This window comes from Mesoplodon mirus (assembly GCF_964341445.2).
Source record: "Mesoplodon mirus genome assembly, chromosome: 18".
Classification (NCBI taxonomy): Eukaryota; Metazoa; Chordata; class Mammalia; order Artiodactyla; family Ziphiidae; genus Mesoplodon; species Mesoplodon mirus.
Window position 1 is genome coordinate 38,557,360 of NC_138994.1, and position 17,999 is coordinate 38,575,358.

The window sequence follows — 17,999 nt, forward strand, 5'->3', positions numbered from 1 at the left end:
TTTATAAAAATATATCTTTATTATTTCAATGTTCTTGCATGATACAGATACCTAGTCATATAAACATGGTCTTCCTGTTAAATATAAATTAAACACAAAAAACTAAAAACAAATCAGCAATATTACCGGAAAATCCTTCCAAACCATGAATCCTTATTAAAAATGTACACAGGGACGATGAACCAATCTTAAACTACCATACTCTGAAACTTAACTGCAGCCAAATGTAAACGTTTAAAGAAGCAATAGAGGGCAAAGTGATATGGAATAAAACTATGATGGGTTTCTCAACTCCACATACAGTGAGCCAGGCCAAACGACTCCATCTGACATTTCAGCGAAGTATCCTCTTTGTGTAAAAAAGATCGGGGTCTGTCCTCAAGCTACAGGGTAATTTCAAAGCAACCACAGAAGAGCATGGCCAGAAGACTTGGTCGTCAGATAACTTCAGAACACGAATTCCAGATGATCCAAAGAGGAGGAAAACATCCACTCCACCCCAAAAGGCATTCCCAGAACCCTAACTTAAAACCAGATTACTAACAATGACTACAGATCAGAACATAACCTGAAAATTCACAAAACTCACATATGCATGCTCTACCTGGAAAACCCTTGCTGAACTTCAGAAGAGAAAGGTTCAGCCTCAAGAGAGGGTATGACATTGCAGCTAAGATATCCCAGGTGGAGCTGGCCTGACATGTTTCCCTGTAAATTTTGAGATCAGCATCCACGAGAGGCATGAGATGCACACCTTCCTCACGTTCTTCTCTCCCAGGGGTGCGCGAAGGTAGGGGACTAACCGTCACAAGTCTCCCATTGCCCTCTTCAGGGCTGGAGCAATTCAAATAGCTTGCGGGATGGTGCCCAGAACTACACCTGGCCTGCATCCCACACAGAGGGCAAAGTTCAGCCCCATTCCTTACTAGGAAACAGCTTCACGCCGGCAGCTTGGAAACGGGAGGAACAGCCTGAGAATGCCACCAGAGCCCTGTGTCTGAGCTGCATGGCACAGACGGACGTCACCACATCCCAGGAGGCCCACCCAGACACAGCGTCCCAGGACGGGCTCAGCTGCGAGGTTCCACGGCCGCGGGGCTGCGGACGGTGGACATGAGGTGCGACTTGTAGGTCTTGCTCAGGCCCGTCATCCAGAACTTGAGCAGCTTCACGTTGTCCTCCTCGGACGCCCCAAGGACACTCAGGAGCCGCTGTGTGTCCTCCCTGGGCCGACTGTCCACCTTGGTGAACTTAAAGAGGACCTTCACTTTGCTGTAGAAAACCAAAACCAAACACTCAGCTCCAGCAGAACCGTCAGAGAGTTCTGGTCCTGGGGCCTGAACGGCTTCCAGACCAGCAACGGCTCAGCAGGCAGGGCAGGAACTGAAACGGGAGAGACAGCACGGCAGAGCGGCAGTGCGTGCCTGCACCCAGGCTCTCCCATTTCCCCACCGGTGCTAACGCTGGTGCAGCCAAACAGGGAGATTAAAAAGACAAATGTCCCTCCCATTCATAAAAGGGACAGGTGGCTCCTAAGCTCCACTGTACCGTCTGAAATCAGAACAATGTTTGACTAATTAAATTTGACAGAAAATTACTAAGAAGGCGGGAGGAAATACAGTAACTTGCTTAATAAGGAGGGAACATCTGCTACCTGACCTTCCAATTCTTAAGTTAACTAAGCATCAAAAATAACTGCCTCCCTTGGAAAGCACAGAGCAGTGTGAGGCTCAGGGGTGCGGGCTCACCTGCTCCAGGTCGCCCAGCCAGGTCAGCACGTGGTGGAGCCCTGCACCTCTCCTCCACACCCCCTCCTGCAGCGGCCACGGCCTCACCTCTGTCTCTGGCAACGGCTCCTGCTTCTCCTGCTGCCGGCAGCCCAGCCCTCCCCTGAAAGCACAGACTCTAGGGGCCGAGGTGGCACCTGCTTACTTCATCCACTCCTCCTTGAGGCAGACGAGGCACTGGTCGACCACGTCCACCGACAGATTCTGGTTGGTCAAAGCCGCTTCCACTTTACTCAGGATGGTGGGGCCAGCTGGGGACAAGCGGGGCACAGCGGGTGGGTCAGCACGGACAGGGCAGGGGCAGCCTCAGCCCTCCCCCCAGCCCACTCGCTGGGGAGAGAGCAGCCCTGCTCAGCGGCACCCACCTCGGTCTGCGACTACAGCACTCCCACTGGTCACCACGAACTCGTGCTTGCTGAGGGACTGCTCGTCCTCACACCCGGCCGGGTGCAGGCTGGAGCGGGCGGCCGTGTGCACTTCCACCACCACAGCAAACTCTGCGGCGACACAAGACACGCTGCCCGTCAAGTACTCTTCACCCCGGGACAAAGCCCCTCATTTGCGGCTCCCAATCATCTCAGATCATCTGGAGAAAACTCCAGCCTCCTGAGCTGAACACTCTGGCACTTAAAATCTTTGGTAGCTTGTGAACAGAGTTAAGGGCTCACTTTTGAGTCAGTTAAACTAATAATGCACTGTATTATATTACTACAAATCACTGCGTATACCTCCATTGGTCTAATACTAAACAGCCCTGGGAGAGTGGTCCCGCTACAACATAACCCATTTTACAGATGGGAAGACAGACTCAGAGAAGCTAAGTGACTTGCACAAGATCGCATGGCTAGTGGTAGTAACAATATCAAGCCCATCTCTGAGATGAGAGCCTGTGTTCTGAACGCTGCCTCTTGGACTCATGGCCCAGCTGGTTGCTGAGAAAGTGACAGCTCTGTGACCAACCTTCCCACCGCTCTCACGGATGTGCCTGGAGGAGGCCTAGACGTGCCAAATGCAGGGATGTGCACCCACAAAGGGATGTGCTGATCCTGACCCCCCCAAACCAAGAATGAGGGATGCTCATCAGCTTCCTGGCTCTCTGTCTAGAGCAGTAAGCTTGTCAGTCCTGAGGGCGGAGGGGGGCAGAGCAAAGGCCACTGAGCTGATGAGCATCAGGGACGGATTTAAGGCAGATAAACACAGGAGAACAGAAAGAAGAAGGAAGACCACAGGCGGAGGGTTCAGTCCAGTGGGCCTCCTGAGCCACCTCAGGGCCCCAGGACTGGGACCTGCCCCACAGAGAGCCACACCCCAGCAAGCGGCCCAGCCCAACCCTCACCCATCTTCAAGACAGACACTAGAAGCCAATGCCATGGGGAAAGCTGGTCCTGCAACGTGGATCTTCCCGCCTGAGGCCGGCAGGCATCATCCTCAAACCCACAGCTGAGGTCCAGTCACGTGGTTTCACTTCTGAGCCCTGACGTGCAGGGGCTCAGCCCAGACCGACGCGGCACGCACCTGAGGCCAGCACATGGGGAGGGATCTGCACGTGGGGGCCGAGCCCCAGGAAGTTGCAGCGGTAGGCCTCCTCGTACTGGCTGCTGTAAGGGATGACGCGCACACAGCCCACGGGCAGCATGGTCTGAAGGACAGAACAACCCAGAACTGAGTGCTGCCCCGCCCGAGTCCCTCACCCACACCCCACGAGCCCCCTGCAGCTCGGTCCAGAGCCCTCTCATCCCGGCCCGCTCTGCAGGGTTAACTCTTCCATCATTCTCTGACTTCTCAGATGTTTGTCTCTTCCCTCACCCACCAAAGGGATTCTAAGTTGTCTGAGAGATTGTTTCATCTTGTGCCTTCATGGGCCCAGGCAGAGGGCTGGCATGCACACATGCTCAGAGCCGGACCTGGGCCTTGGCACCCCCTACACCTGTGGGACGGAGACAGCACGCCACATGTGCACTCCAGCCAGCCCATCGATCAGGCTCTGTGCAGAGGACCACGTGGGGACCCAGGCCCGCCTCTGTGGCACAGGTGGCTTCTCAAAGGGATGCGGGGCTTGGGGAAGGGCGGATGAGAGAGTGATCAGTCTGTCAGAACAGCATAGACTCCTTGCTCAAAATGAAAGCCAAAAACGACTACCTTTTTTTTTCTTTCATTTTTTTTTGGCTGCGCTGCGCAGCCTGTAGGATCTTAGTTCCCTGACCAGGGATAGAACCTGGGTCCTCGGCAGTGAAAGCACAGATGAATACCATTTTTAACAGTGGAGAAAAACACACAGATCTTAGGTTCAGGAATGAACCTCTGCAACGAGTCTCTGACACATCTTAACAGATTTTTTAAAAACCCACTAGGCCAGTACCATCCTGCCACAAAACACAAAAGAAAGAAGATCCTCTCACCCGAAGAACTTCAAAGGCCGAATGGACAAGGTCTGCATCTCTACTTTTCCAGATCACCTGGTTCCCCATGAGGACGTGCCAGGCCAGTGTGCGGAAAGATGGGGCACCCAGGACCTGAAAAACACGGTGCACTGCTTTCTGTCCAGAGGAAGTTATTTGTGTGTTCGTCTAGAAACTTTCTCTGTAGAGTGAAGGAAGACGGGCAGGAGAGAGGAAGTCACCTATCTTCTCGGGGAGGCTGGGTGACTTGCCCGAAACCAGGAGGAGGGATGGCCCCGTGCTCACACCTGAAGGTCCGACCCCAGAGCTCTTGTACACTTCAAGATCTTTTCCCCAATTCTACTTTTAAAGATTTGAAGCAGATAAAGTATTAGCTCTTTGCAACATGTACGCTCTCTCTACACCCTTAACTTTGGCCTAACCACTCGAAAGAGAGCCAGGGTTGTGAGTCTTCAGCACCAAGGAAGAGCTCGGTCTTGATGCCGGAAGCCCAAGGCTGCCCCGCTGAGCGGATCCATGTCCGGAGCCCCAGCCTCTAACCATGTCCTCTGGGGCTGTGAGTCTCTCAATCTAGGGGCTGTGATTTCCTCATCTGTCCTGTTTTTATCCTGCTTTAACCAGCTCTAATTAACTCCATGGCACTGACGTTTCAGAAGAGCTCAGCCTGTTGTCTTAGGGCTTGTGAACATGGCCAGAAAACAAGAGGAGGCTGTGGCACTGCCTTTCACCAACCCTACCAGCCCCCGAGGACTCCACCTCCGGTGGGATTCAAGATCCTCTCCAACTGTAATCCACATTAGCTGTAACCTACTGTAATCAACAAGGACTGTGGCCAAATCAAGGACGATTTAAATGAATGGTTTTCACCCCAAAGCCCCACAGAACACCTGCCGGTAAACCAGGCTTTACTTCATTTTCCAAAATAAAAATAACTGTTTTCTGACAGAATTCATGCTCAATGTAAAAGTAAACAGAGAGAGGGTCTACGAAAGGCCAGCCTGCTTTGTGATTTGGCAGTCACTCCTGCTGCCCTCCCATGTGGCGAGCTGCGCCCCCACCCCCACCCCCGCGGTGCAGGCTCCTGCGGCTCCTAGCGAACAACCGGCCCTTGCTCGGATGCAACTCCTAGGGTCGCACGTTCAGGTTGTTTCCAGTTCTTTGTAAGAAAGGGCACTGTTTTCAATTTGCAAAGCATCTACGCTGTGTGCAAACCAACAATGCTGTTCAATTCCTTTAGAAGGTTCCAGAATGACAAGATTAGAGAACCATGAGAAGCCAACCGTTGGGCCTTTCTTTAGAGAAAGCCCCTCCATCCTCACCGAGCCTGGGGCTAAGACACCCCAGATGCCCCCTGTCATCTACAGCCACCCACCAAGAAGGTTCTTGGTCACTCCTGAACACAAGAGACCCAAAGGACAAGGTGTGCTGGATGGAGATGAGCCGGAAGGAGAGGATGGGGCTCTTCTCCTGAGTTTCTGGTCCAGGCTCTACCCCTCTACCGCCTACCTGCCTCATGTGCCGAAGGGATTTAAAGACAGAGAGCTTTCGGGGCTGCCAGTTTCCACAGTCTGAGAGCAAGGACGAATCCGTTGGGCACTTGGTCAGCTCCCGTCCCTCGGCCCCCTCCGGCAAGACAGGGGCTTTCTCCTCCTCTTCAGCCTCAGAGTTGCCCCAGCTTTCTGATTCCTCTTCCAAGTCTGCAAGACAGACAACAAATTCAGTTACGAAATGTGCGTCCCTAGATTCCTTCGTTCTCTGGATGCGAGTCTTTGCACACGACCACTTCAGCCCAAGGCATCTCGTGGTTAAACCGGTCAGAAGGCTACTGATTTCTGGTTCGGACCAGTTGTCTACTCTACCTGCTGCCACTGGAGTCCTGGGGTGGGCCAGGAGCGCTCAGTCTGCTATGTTCTGTCCACTGCTGGTTGGAAAAGTCAAGTCAACGATAAGGACGCTAACAGTGTGTGGGCGCTCCCCTAAAGATGTCCACACGTTCTGTCCTTTAATCCTCTTGCCTGCCCTGGGTCAGTACTGTTCTCCCTGTCTTACAGAAAGGACTATCTGCTATCTCAATGCATCATCACGACAACCCCAGGAATGCAGCCTCCTCACTGCACAGCTCGAGTGAAGGGGCCTTGCTGTGCACACAGAACACACACATCTTGGAGCCCGGAGCTGAAGGCAGGTCTGTACAAGCTGCAGTGTGTGCTCTGAACCCCATGCTCATCTTGTGACCAAAATACAATCCAAGACATGACAGTGAGCACTGCATGCCTGCACTTCTCTCTCTCCTGACACACTCGGCTCTCCATGCAAATAAGTCTCACCAGCAGACTGCCCGTGCCACCTTCACTAACCTAGACACCTGTAATCGCTATGATAAATGGTTCCGGGCCAACCGTACCGTGAGGGCGCGGAAGTGGACCGCGCTTCCGTCTTCTCTGAGCGAGCCCTGCCTTGATGAACCCGCCCGCCCTCCCCTTCGCAGGGAAGCCTGCTCAGGTGCAGGTCACCGGATGACAGGAACAAGCTCGAAACAGCTCCAGCTTGTTACGGTCAATCATTTGCAAAAAGAAGCACGTTGTAACAGAGGACACACAAGACGCATCATGAGTCTCGTTCACCCCACCCCACATTTGAGATCCTGGACCTACGTCACTGAAAATCCAATCATCTCCAAAAGAAAAGCAGACTCCCAGACTCCCCTGGGCAGTTACTTAGAACACCCAGATGTGGAGATCTGATTGCAAACCTAGGGAGGGCGGCCCAGTTACCAGGAGGCTTGGGAACCACCGCGCTGATGAAAACCTCGGGTCCAACTGAAGGACAACATTTTACTGCTGACGAGCAGAGAGCAGGTCCCCATCCAGACAGGTCGAGTAAGTGCTTCTTGTACAACAGGGACACAAAAGCCTCACTCGACCCACCTCTCCAGAGCGACAGCCCCTGGGGTGGTCTTTCCCAACCTGCCCGGACAGACTCTTACACGTGACTGTCAAGGAAGATGAGGCAGGAAACCACAATAAAACCACGAAAAGCAAAGGGCCAGCTTTTGCAGACGCTGCTTCTGGGGTCCGCTCCGTCAGCTCTCTCTGCTGGGATGGAGGAGAGGGGAGCTGAGCGCGGAACGACCCCAGGCCACCGCCGGCAGAGGCTCGAGCACCTCCCAGCTCACCCGCAAGCTGCTCCATCTGGACCAAGGTGTCCTCAGTGGGCGCGCCTTCCAGGAGCTTCTCAGTCAGCCGGCTGCCGCACGCCTTTAGGAGCCTGGGAAACAAAGTGCCACCTATGCAGTGTTCTCGCCAAAAGGAAAACTAGACCCGAAGCCAATCAACCCTCTTGAGCTAATGACTGGTTAACAGAAAACATGGGCATAAAAGAACGAGTTGAGTACCACCACGAGGATTCGATCAGACAGAGGGGTTCCCACAGGACGCACAGCCCAGGCCTCCAACAAAAGGCAGGGAGGCTGGGGCAGAGGTGCACGAGGCGCTGCTCTAGACTAAGAGGCCTGGCACGATCCGCGCCCTGTGGGGTGGAGCGCTGGTCCCAATGCCAGAGTCGACTCTGAGGCAAAGCAGGAAAAGTGAACGTGGACTGGGCTGGATGATGCTAAGCAATGAGTCCATTTTGTTGGATGTGATAATGGGTTTATGGTTGAAGTGATACAACTAAGATTTGCTTTAAAAAACATTCCAGAAAAAAAAAAAGTGAAGGACAGATGAAAAAGCAGTAAAATGTCGCTAACTGCTGAAGTAGGAGGGTGTGCAGTTCCTTGTAGTATCATACCTTGGGTCTGTCTGAAAATTTCCCAAATTAAAATAATTTCTAAAAGACAAGAGGAACTGTCTGTCGGGTGGGGGTGACAAATATTTTCCTCTTTAGTTTGCAGGTTCTCGAGAGCTGCACTCAAGGATTTACATGTGAGGAACGTCACCCACACCAGGACCTGATTTAGGTGATGCTGCACAGGAATGAGAATCTGGGGGGTCTTTGGAAGGAACGTATCCTGCAGTGGGAGGAACAGAGACAACCTGTGGCCGGAGGACAGGCTGTGGTGGATTCTAAGTGTGTCCACAAATCTGTCGATACTCCTCCCTTCCAAAGGCGGAGCCCGGCCCTCCCCTCCCGCCTAGGCTGGGCTACTTCTAACAAGACCAGGTGCAGGCAGGGCCTGTGTGCCGATAAGGCTGGGTCGTGAGAGCCAGCAGAGCCCACCTCACTCTCCCCGGATCACCCGCACCCACGGCCAGACCAACCTGCCAGCCCTGAGGGAGCCCAGCCTTCCCACGACAGCAGCTCCGCCTGAGAACCAGAGCCAGAACGGCCCAGCTCAGCCCCCGCTCTGAGTCCTGACTCACAAGTGCTGTGCGAGACTAGCATTCACTGCTGCTCACAAAAAGGGAGAGACCACTGATCTTGGTCTAGGAACTTCACCTTAAAATTATCGCTGGGAAGTGAGCTCCGCCTTAACGAGACTTCCATGTGCTCAGGGGCGAGAAGGACTGAACCCAGCTCAGGACTCACGCGTCAGAGCACAGACCTGTCAGCAGCTGTCCCCCGCAACCTGTGTCCCCCCCAACCTGGGCACAGTCCGGCCAACACTCCAGCAGCCACGAGAAGACCAAGTCTGGTTACCAGGCGAAGGAGGTGTGCAGGCACGCCCACAAGCTGTCATCGTTTGTCAAGGACGTCAGCGAGCGGGCAGCGTTGCCGTTCCTTTGGTGCAGGAACGGTGTGAAAGCAGTGTTCATCCTCTGGGCACGCTGTGGGCACCCAAACTGCTCCGCCTCGAACACCTGATGCACAGGGGAAGGGGAAAGACCCTTAATGAAAAAACCAGCCAGCAGCCCAGGCCCCAGTCTGCTCTCTGGGCCAAGAGCAAAGGAGGGCCCCAGGTCTCATCCGAAAGAGAACAGCTTTGTCCCCCAGCTGGAGCAGAAGCCACCTGAGAAGAGGCTCAGTTAGGAGTCTCTCCTGCAGCCTCCCCGACACCGACTCATCGGCATGTGACAGGGCTCAGGGGGCATCTGCGCTTTCCAGGCACCCCAGTTTCCAGGCACGGGGGGCTTCCGCTGCTCAGACCCCGGTGTGGGCGGGACATGTGACCACTTCCTGCGAGGAGGGGAGAGGAGCCAGGCCTCCAGGCCCACCTATGCACCCCAGCAGGCAACTGAGCAGCAATGCCACTCCAGCCTGACCACAGCAAGCAGACCTCTGCTTGCCTGTGATGGACTCAGAACATAAACAAGCTGCTGGGGTTTAAGCACTGTTTGCTACCAGCGCACCACTGGCCTATCCTGGGCCGCCCCGGAGATGCAGGGCCGTCGCTGGAGATGCATGGTAGGTGCGGGTCTGTCACACCATTAGTGGACAGGCTGCTGAAATGATGGGTCAGAGGAAGCAGAGACAGCAGGGATCAAACCAGGCATCTGACTGCAGTAGAGCCAGAGCCAAAAGAGAAGCAGGACAGTGACAGACTTGAGAGAGACACTGAAGCCAGCAGGACCGGCTGACCCCGGGCTGATCGCCGCGACTCCAACTCCACGGCGGCCAGGGGACTCCCAGTCAGGAACGCTGCCCTGCTCCTGGCCCCTCGCACAGAGCCCTCCCTCCCCGCCACCCATTGCCCTGCCTCGGGGCCACCTTGAGCGCCTTGCCCTGGAGCTCGTCGATGATCCCACGGATCTTGCCCAGCAGGAAGGGCCAGGAGTTGATGAGGTAGATGCGGTCCATCATGATGGCGATGATGCTGTACCAGCGCTGGAAGCCCCGGGCCAGGCTGTCCTTGATGAAGAACGTGTGGCTGAACACAAAGCCGTGCTGCTCGTCCCCAAAAAAGATGGGGCCCTCGCGGCCGGGGCACACCTGGGACACAAGGACAGCCGCTCCAGGACACCGCCCTCTGCACGCTGCAGCAGTCAAACCCTCCTGCTCACTTTTCTTTCTGCGCTAATTAATCAGCATCAATTACAGGGAGAGCGGAAAGGGCACGGATGAGAAAGGAAAACTCTGCTTTCATCTCTCCTGTGACCAAACTTCCTAAAGAGAACGTTCGTTACCATGAAACCCAAGGACCAGTAGAGTAGGTTCGTTAATTTTTCTTACCTTGAGTCATAAATGACTCGTATACAAGTATTACATCTACCCCAGGCTCAGCTTTGCCAACATCACCCACCTGGAATATACCAGAGAACTGGCAAGTCAAAACAGCCACTGCAGAGTCCACGTAATAAAAAATCTGCATCTGTTACGTGTAGGAGAGAACCTGGGTCTCCCTCACACACAACCCCACCAGACACGATCAGCTGCCCACCAGCAGGGACACAGCCAGGCGGGCACATGGCAGCAATGAGTGAGGACCATCAAGTGGGGCAGTGACAGGAAGCGTGAGCGACTAGACTGTGGACTCTCTGTGACAAAAACACAGAAGCTAAGACACCTCGACAACGGCAACCACTTGTCTTAGAAACACAGACTCAGGCGTCGGTGGGCTCAGAGAGCACGTGATGAGCACTGAGGCTCTGACGTGACAGAGACGACAAGAAGGTGACATCTGACGGGAGCCACACACCTGCAAACACTTCACACCTTAGCAACACGTCCACGAAGAACGAATAATGAAAGCCTGGCGCTTAAAATGGTAAGTTAGCAACGAACCAGGGTGCAACGTGACTCACTCCGGGACCTGCCCAGCCGTCTCCGGGCTGCCGTCTGCCCTCCTTCCCATAACCGACACGGAGCTTGCTCAGGACGTGCTGGCGTGCACGTGAGCGACTCTAGCAGAGGTCCCGGGTCACGGGTGCTCACCTCACAGCTCAGGCTCCGCACACAGGCCTGGCGGACGATGCTGAAGAGCTGGGGGTGGTTGGGGTGCTGGTGACTGACGTACTTGATCGAGGTCTCCTTGTCATGGCTGATGTACCCAGGATGCCCTGCAGCAAGTGACCGGCAGCCCTGCCCACGAGAAAGAAAAGAAAACCAGTTAGCCAGCAACATGCTTGCTGACTCTTATGCAAATCTCAAGCAGAAAATTCAATCTGTTTCGCATAAAAACAACCGGCTCCGGGGCTTCCCTGGTGGCGCAGTGGTTGAGAGTCCGCCTGCCGATGCAAGGGACACGGGTTCGTGCCTCGGTCCAGGAGGATCCTGCATGCCACGGAGCGGCTGGGCCCGTGAGCCATGGCCGCTGAGCCTGCGCGTCCGGAGCCTGTGCTCCACAACAGGAGAGGCCACAACAGTGAGAGGCCCGCGTACCACACACAAAAAAAAAAAAAACCCGGCTCCTAGAGTTATACTTGACTGGGGATTTCTGTGTTTCCCGAGTAGGAAAGTCAGGATGCACACATCACAAAGGTCGTCAGAGAGCATCGAATCTACTGAGCACGGAGATCACTGGACCTCCTCTACTGGCACTTACGCAGCAGGGACCCCGAAGAGCTCTGTACCCATCACCTCACCTAATCCAAGGAGCAAACCTGTGAGACAGTTACCGGGAGAATCCCCACCTCACAGGCGGCAAAACTAAGGCCCGGAGCCTCCGTCCTCGATCCGGGCACAACCACTTGGCAGGGACCTCGTGCCAAGGGAGGCTGCCACACTCTGGCACTGGCGTGGCTGCCTGAGAACACATGCTCAGACCCCCTGCCATGGGGAAGGGACTGGACCGGCGGCACTGGCTGCTGCCCCCTGAAGCCACTGTCATGTTGGCGCCAAGGCTGTGCGCCCCGGTGGCAGCCCCCAACCTGGGACTGCGCACAGAGGCCCCGGAGCCAGCCCCTCCCTGGGCAATGCAGGACACCTCCCAAGGCCGTTCCAGCTCAAGGACCCGCCCCCAAGGCCCCCACTGCCCAGGCCTCCTTCCTGCCGGCCTCTCCATCACAGGCAGCGGCCATTCACAGCGGAGGGCCCTCCCCACCTCTGCTCCCCGCCCTGGAACCCTCAAAATCAATCAGTCAAGCTCGAGCTCACCGACTGCTTCTCAGTGGAACCAAGCTAACACGGCTGCATTTCTGTCCACCCTGTAGTGACAGGTCCAACGCCACCCTGATTTCCAGTCCCGACCCAGAGCTCCACGTGAAGAAGCGGCCTGGTGCGGGGACCTAACCTCCATCCCCCAGAGCTCACGAAGCGGGCAGGGTGCCCGCGAGGAGGACGCCAGACTGAGGGGACGGGAGTCGAGAAGGCAGCGCATGGACACGAGTGAGCGAGGCGAGGCTGGAAGGGCAGGCCCCATGGTGGTGGCCAGCGTTGGCTGGCCCAGAGTGGTTTGAAAAAGCTAAAGCTGGGACGAAGGGAAAGGACCAGAGGGAAGGAAAGCAGCAAGCGCACACCACATGGCCCACGCCCGTGAGGCCACGTCCACGGCATGCTGCCTCCTGTCCACCCCCAGGAGGTCAAGCCCGAGCCCCGGCGGAGAAGAAATACCCCCAACGCCCCAGGAGACACTGGCCTCGCACATGTCCGACTTCTTGGGTCCCGGGCTGCTGGACTCCGCGCTGGCCCCTTCCGCCGGGCTGTGGGCACGGATGCGGCTGCTCATCTGGATGCCGCCCTCCTCCTCCTCAGCATGCTCGCCCCGGCCGGGGCCGTCCCCACTCCCCGCCCCTTGCGGAAGCGGGGCGTGCAGGACCTCCGTGCAGAAGAGCGTGCGGGGACCGTGGAGCTCGCAGAAGTGACAGAGCGCGACAATGGCATTCATGGTGCCCTGGAGACTGTGCCAGGTCTGCTGGGGAGAGGAGGGAAATGCCATGAGTTGGCCCCAGAAACTGCCGGCTCCGGAGCCCAGCAACCTCTGCTGTCCTCAACGGGCTTCTGTCCAGCAGAGGCAGGTCACCCAGCCAGGCAGCACTGCCCAGCACCCACTCTGGGCCAGCACTGCATCGGCTGCAGGGGACACAAAGCAGACACCGTCCCTGCCCACAAGGAGTTAGGACAAAGAGGAGGGGAAACATGACACGGGATCACACAGAAACCCTTCAGTCAGGACCGTGCGGCGGGGCCACGAGGTGGGCAGATGGGGACACATGGGGACACACACAGACACACACACACACAGACACAGAAAGACACACAGACACAGAGACACAGACACACAGACACACACAGATACACACAGACACAGACACACACACACACAAAGACAAAGACACACACACACACACACACACGCCGCTGCCCGGGGGCATCCGTTCCGCGGACAGCAGTGGGGCGGCTCCCGTGTGCCGGGCGACGTTGCAGGTGACGTGATGCTGCGTCACGGAGCTCACCCTCCAGGAGGGCAGGGACACGCGGCACACCGCTTCCTCTCGTGCGGTGACCGCATTAGGGACCCAAGGACAGGGGTCCAGGGCAGAGAAACACTGGAGGAGGTGGGATGTAGTTTCGGACAAAAGGGCTCCCAGGTGACAACTGAAGGAACAGAGGGCACCACGGGGGCTGAGGAGGGGCCGTGACGGGGTCTGAATGTCTGCAGAGCTGGGGGGTGAGGGCAGAAGACAAGCAGGAGGTGGATTTTAGGGGCCCTTCTAGGCCATGGTAAGACCTAGAACTTTTCTTCAAAGATTAGAGAACCTCTGGTGGGTTCTGATAAGAAACACAATGAATTAGAATGTTATTTTAAAAGATCGTTCCGGCCACTGTGCAGGAGCCAGGGTGGACGCAGGGAAGCCAGCTGGCCTGGGCCAGGGAGGGCGGGGGAAGGCGCTGAGGACCGTCAGAGCGTGACTGTGTCCCAGAGAGATATGCAGACGCTGCTCACGGGCGGACTGTAGAGCACCCAGAAGGAAGCAGGGTACGTGGGGGATGGGAGAAGGCGGCCAACAGCAGCGCCTACTAAGCCTGCAGTGGAGATGATGGCGACAGGCCATGGGACATGGGAGTGCGGCAGTCAGGGCTGGGGCACCTGGGCCCCAGAGCTCAGACATGGGAGGGAGGAAGAGTTGGTCAAGGCGACAAAGGAGGACAGGCAGTGAGGTGAAGTCTAGGATCACTCCGGAGACCACGTGAGCAAAATCGCCCTGGAGGAGGGCAGCAGAGGGCGGTGGGGTGGGGTGGGGGGCGTGGTGGGGATGCAGGCGCACGTGCCCTCTGCGGGGAAACCTTAAAGGCGGGGTGTCTGTCCACTGGGCTCCAGCAAGTAGTGGAGAAACAGAGGCGGGACAGTGACAGCCCAGTCGACATGACACGTGGGACACAGCAGGCCTGGGAGCCAGGCTAAAGTGGGAACAAGTCTTCTCCAGACCACAGCAGCCAAGACAGTACCTGGGAGCCACATGTGGCAGCTCAGATCCGAACTAACGACGATGAAGAGCCCCCTTCCTGTCTCACCGGCCACCATTTTAAAAGGACAGCACAGACCGTGGGAGGGACATTTCCACCACCACAGAAAGTTCTCTTGGACAGCGGTGCTCAAAACGGTGAAGGGCAATTCCAGCTACCGATGTCTGACTTAGTGGACACCAGCAGGGTCCAAGCCCTCTTCTCTCTGGAGAACGCCACCCCCATTACAGAATCAAAGGTCAGACATGCTCTGTGCTCACCCCCTGGTCGGCAGGCGCAGGCCTGAGCGTGGCCTGGCCAGTCAGAGGCACCTGCTTGGGACGCTGAACCCAGAAGACAGAGGCAAGAGAGCAGACAGTGTGAACACACACGGCGGGCGCGGGGAGTCCGCAGAGCGGGTCCCGGGAGTGGCACCCTCGCCCACCGGGCCCGGCGGGTCCCTCCACGGGCCCTCGAGAGGGCTCCCGCTGGCGGCCGCACTCGGAGCCACTTCTCTACCCGCCTGCTCGCTCTGCCACCACCCGATGTCTGCGGTCAACCACTCAGCTGACGTGGGCCGCCCACCTGCCCGGCACAGGCTAGAGCGCGAGGGTCAGTAGGAGCGGCAGAGGCCAACCCAAAAGAGACATCTGGGGGTCAGACAGGGGACGGGAGGGGCAGCTGGAAGCCATGGCGAGCCAGGGCACGGAGGGCTCCCGGAGGGAGCTGAGCAGTGGGACAGAAGACAGCTTAAGACAGGAGGACATTTAGCTGGAAGACCTTGAGTTCCATGGAGATTCTGAACAGCAGGGACCAAGAGGGCAGGGCTGGTGAGAAAGGCCCAGAACGCTGCCCCCAGACCTCCAGCGGCTCACTCCTCCTCACCTCCCCTCCCTGCATGCCCCGTGCTCAGAGAGGGCCCTCCGCAGTGCTCACAACCAACCATCACTGTCTCAGTTCCCGACACACAGCGGGCACCAAACTGACGGGTGGTAGACAAGTGAATTTAGGAGCTGCCTGGAGAGAGGACAGTTGTTGCCACAGGAAGGGGAATGCTCGTGGATGATGTCAACACAAACCTCTATACTCAGCAGGACCACACAGCCACCACCCCGCCCAGGTGACAGCCAGCAAGGCCATTTCCAAACGAGTCAGGCAGTGCAACGGTGGTCAATACCTCAGCTCTAAGACTGACGCTTTCTAGATAAGGAAAAAAAGTCAGAGCCAATTCTAAGAGCAGTGGGCATGGGGGGAAAAATGCAAGCAGCTCACAGCCAATCTCAAATGAGGACATCACACAGAGGACGTGGTTGTGAACGATTCAGCAGCCCACTTGCCTTGTAAGCAGCGGGCGACAGAAAGCTGACGTTGTGGTCAAAGTCTACAGCAATGTTTCATAAAGGAGCCCTCGTGATACAGATACTTATATGTAAATGTCTATATAAAACATAAGATATTTAAAAATACAAAGTCCTCATCCTTCCTGCTCTTGGTAATAAGGGGGCAGCAGCCACATCATGTCCGTTTAACCCTTCCGGCCACAGGCCCACCCTTACGTGGGAAGGAGAGAGCAGAGGTGATGTTGCTAAGCTACTTCCCAGCATCCAGGATCAAAGTGCGCCAGGCTACTCTTACTTTGTTTTAAATGGGAAGCGCTCCTGTCTGACAAGAGTTCTTACTATTGGGATCAGGGGTGCCACAGCCTAGATAAAACAGCTCTCCAGACCTACGCACGCGGAAAAACGTCTGTCTCCAGCCCAGAGCAGCCAGGTGACCTGTGACAGGTCCAAATACCTCTCTCGGCACCAGCCTAAAGCTGAGCCCCACAGGTCTGGGAGGGAACGATGGCCCGTGGCACCCGAACTAGGGCAGCATGAGGCCGGGTCTCCACTCACTGTCCGATTCCAATCTCTCTCTACCGGATGCCCAGCAGTCCTTCCTTTCCAACCAGCCTTCCAGAAACCAAGAGGCAGAAACCCTCCTCCGCCCGACAGGCTCAACATTACACCTTGAAGGGTAGGGTCCTGTCCACGCCCCCTCCCATCGCGACAGTGACGTGGGCACGACCCCCTCCCGCGGTGCACCCTGGCCCGAGTCCCTCTACCCCACTACGGTCCGCCCGAGGACCACGGAGGGTTAAGGATGCGCTGAGCACGGCAGCTCTCGACCCGCATCAGACACGCTGCAGCTCCCCGACGGCGGCCCGGCCTCGTGCACGGGGGACAGGCATGTGACACCCGAAGGTACCGCGGCGTCGCGCCACTGTCACTCAACCACTGGTAACCTGGCGCCTCAGCATGTCCTCTCGGAGACCCGGGTCCCCCGGCCACTCCGAGGGCCCCCGCAGGGCTGCCAAGTATCCTCGCGCTGGGGACCCAGTGCCTCCAGCCGCCGCGACCCACCCCTTCCGCAACCAGGCCGCGCCCGACCGCACCCGCCATACTGGTCGCCCCCTCAGCTCCAGGGTCGCCGGACCCTGCCACCCCGCCCCTCAGCCCGGCCAGCGGGCTCGGCCCCCGTCGCCCTGGACCGCGCGGCCCGACTGACCGGACAGGCCGGGGAGCCGCCCTGGCTCCAAGCTCCAGATCGCGTCGCGTCGCGTCGCGCCGCGCCCCCCTCCTGGGTCTCCGGCCCCCCCGCCTCCCCACACCCTCGGCCTCCCTCCGGGAATGCGGAGTGGCTCCTCTCACCGTGTACCCTAACAGATCCGCCGCGCCCGCCTCGGGGCGCGTGACTCGGCCGGGAGGTACCACCGCCCGGGCCGAGGAGGGGGAGCGCGCCGTCCGACGCCCCCACCCCGCGAGGCGCGCGGAGCCCCGCCAGACTCGCAGCCCGAAGACAGCACGAGCCCGGCAGCTCCAAAGTCCGGCGGAACGCTGCAGCGGCTGCCCGACTCCCTCCGCCGCCCCAGCCCGTGCCCCCACCGAGAAGCCCGGAGTGGTTCCGCCCGCGCGTGCGGGGGCGGCGGAGGAAACCATTCCAGGAGAGGGGAAGGATGCTTTAATTAAAAAAAGTTTTTTTAAGAGATTTGAGGAAAAATATATCTATCCCAGGACTCCCAGTCCACACCGAAGGAAGAAAGAAAGAGAACGTCTCGACGTTATAAAGGACGCTGTAATTCCTTTTGGTTTCACCGTTAGTTTTCATTAAATTTCCGATGGAACCAGTCTTCGGTGGAGCGTGCGGGCAGAGGGCGGGGCGGGAGGCGGTCGCCCGGTGACGCACGAACTGCGCGACGCCGGGGAAGGTGGGGCGGGGGTGCGCATGCGCGACTGGCTCCCTCTCTTCCCTACCGAGCCGCGCGTCAAGTTTTTTAAAAAAACGTAGTTATCGAGTGATAATCTTCTTGAACGTGGGCGCCTTTTATTCAGCCTGTGTACTTAGAGATCAGTCCGAAAGCCCTCAGGGCGTGATGTGACGTGGCCGAGGGCCGGGGGTTGACTTGCGGGACCGCTTGTCTCTGGCTCTTGAATTTTACTGAGTTTGCCAAATGCTCTTTGAAAGCCTTAGTGGAAAGGTTCCAGAAATGTTTGCAGCCTCCTACTATGTCTGT

The 17,999-nt window shown here is 57.1% G+C and overlaps 1 protein-coding gene across 6 annotated transcripts; it reads right to left on the reverse strand.

The window, feature by feature from the left end:
- FLCN (folliculin) lies at positions 1-17,360 on the reverse strand. Of its 6 annotated transcripts, none has more exons than XM_082604981.1 (12): positions 17,137-17,360; positions 12,639-12,914; positions 10,997-11,143; positions 9,833-10,054; positions 8,825-8,985; positions 7,362-7,453; positions 5,693-5,883; positions 4,187-4,300; positions 3,303-3,426; positions 2,153-2,284; positions 1,933-2,038; positions 1-1,272 (listed from the first exon to the last, which is right to left on the reverse strand). In XM_082604981.1, exons 2-12 carry the CDS (start codon positions 12,885-12,887, stop codon positions 1,071-1,073), a joined length of 1,740 nt encoding a protein of 579 aa, XP_082461107.1. In that variant the 5' UTR covers positions 12,888-12,914; positions 17,137-17,360; the 3' UTR covers positions 1-1,070. The 6 variants fall into 6 exon arrangements, with proteins under 6 accessions (XP_082461107.1, XP_082461104.1, XP_082461103.1 ...); XM_082604978.1 differs by having other exon boundaries at positions 12,639-12,911; positions 17,137-17,212; XM_082604977.1 differs by lacking the exon at positions 17,137-17,360 and adding an exon at positions 16,994-17,085.
- Positions 17,361-17,999: the final 639 nt, after the last annotated feature.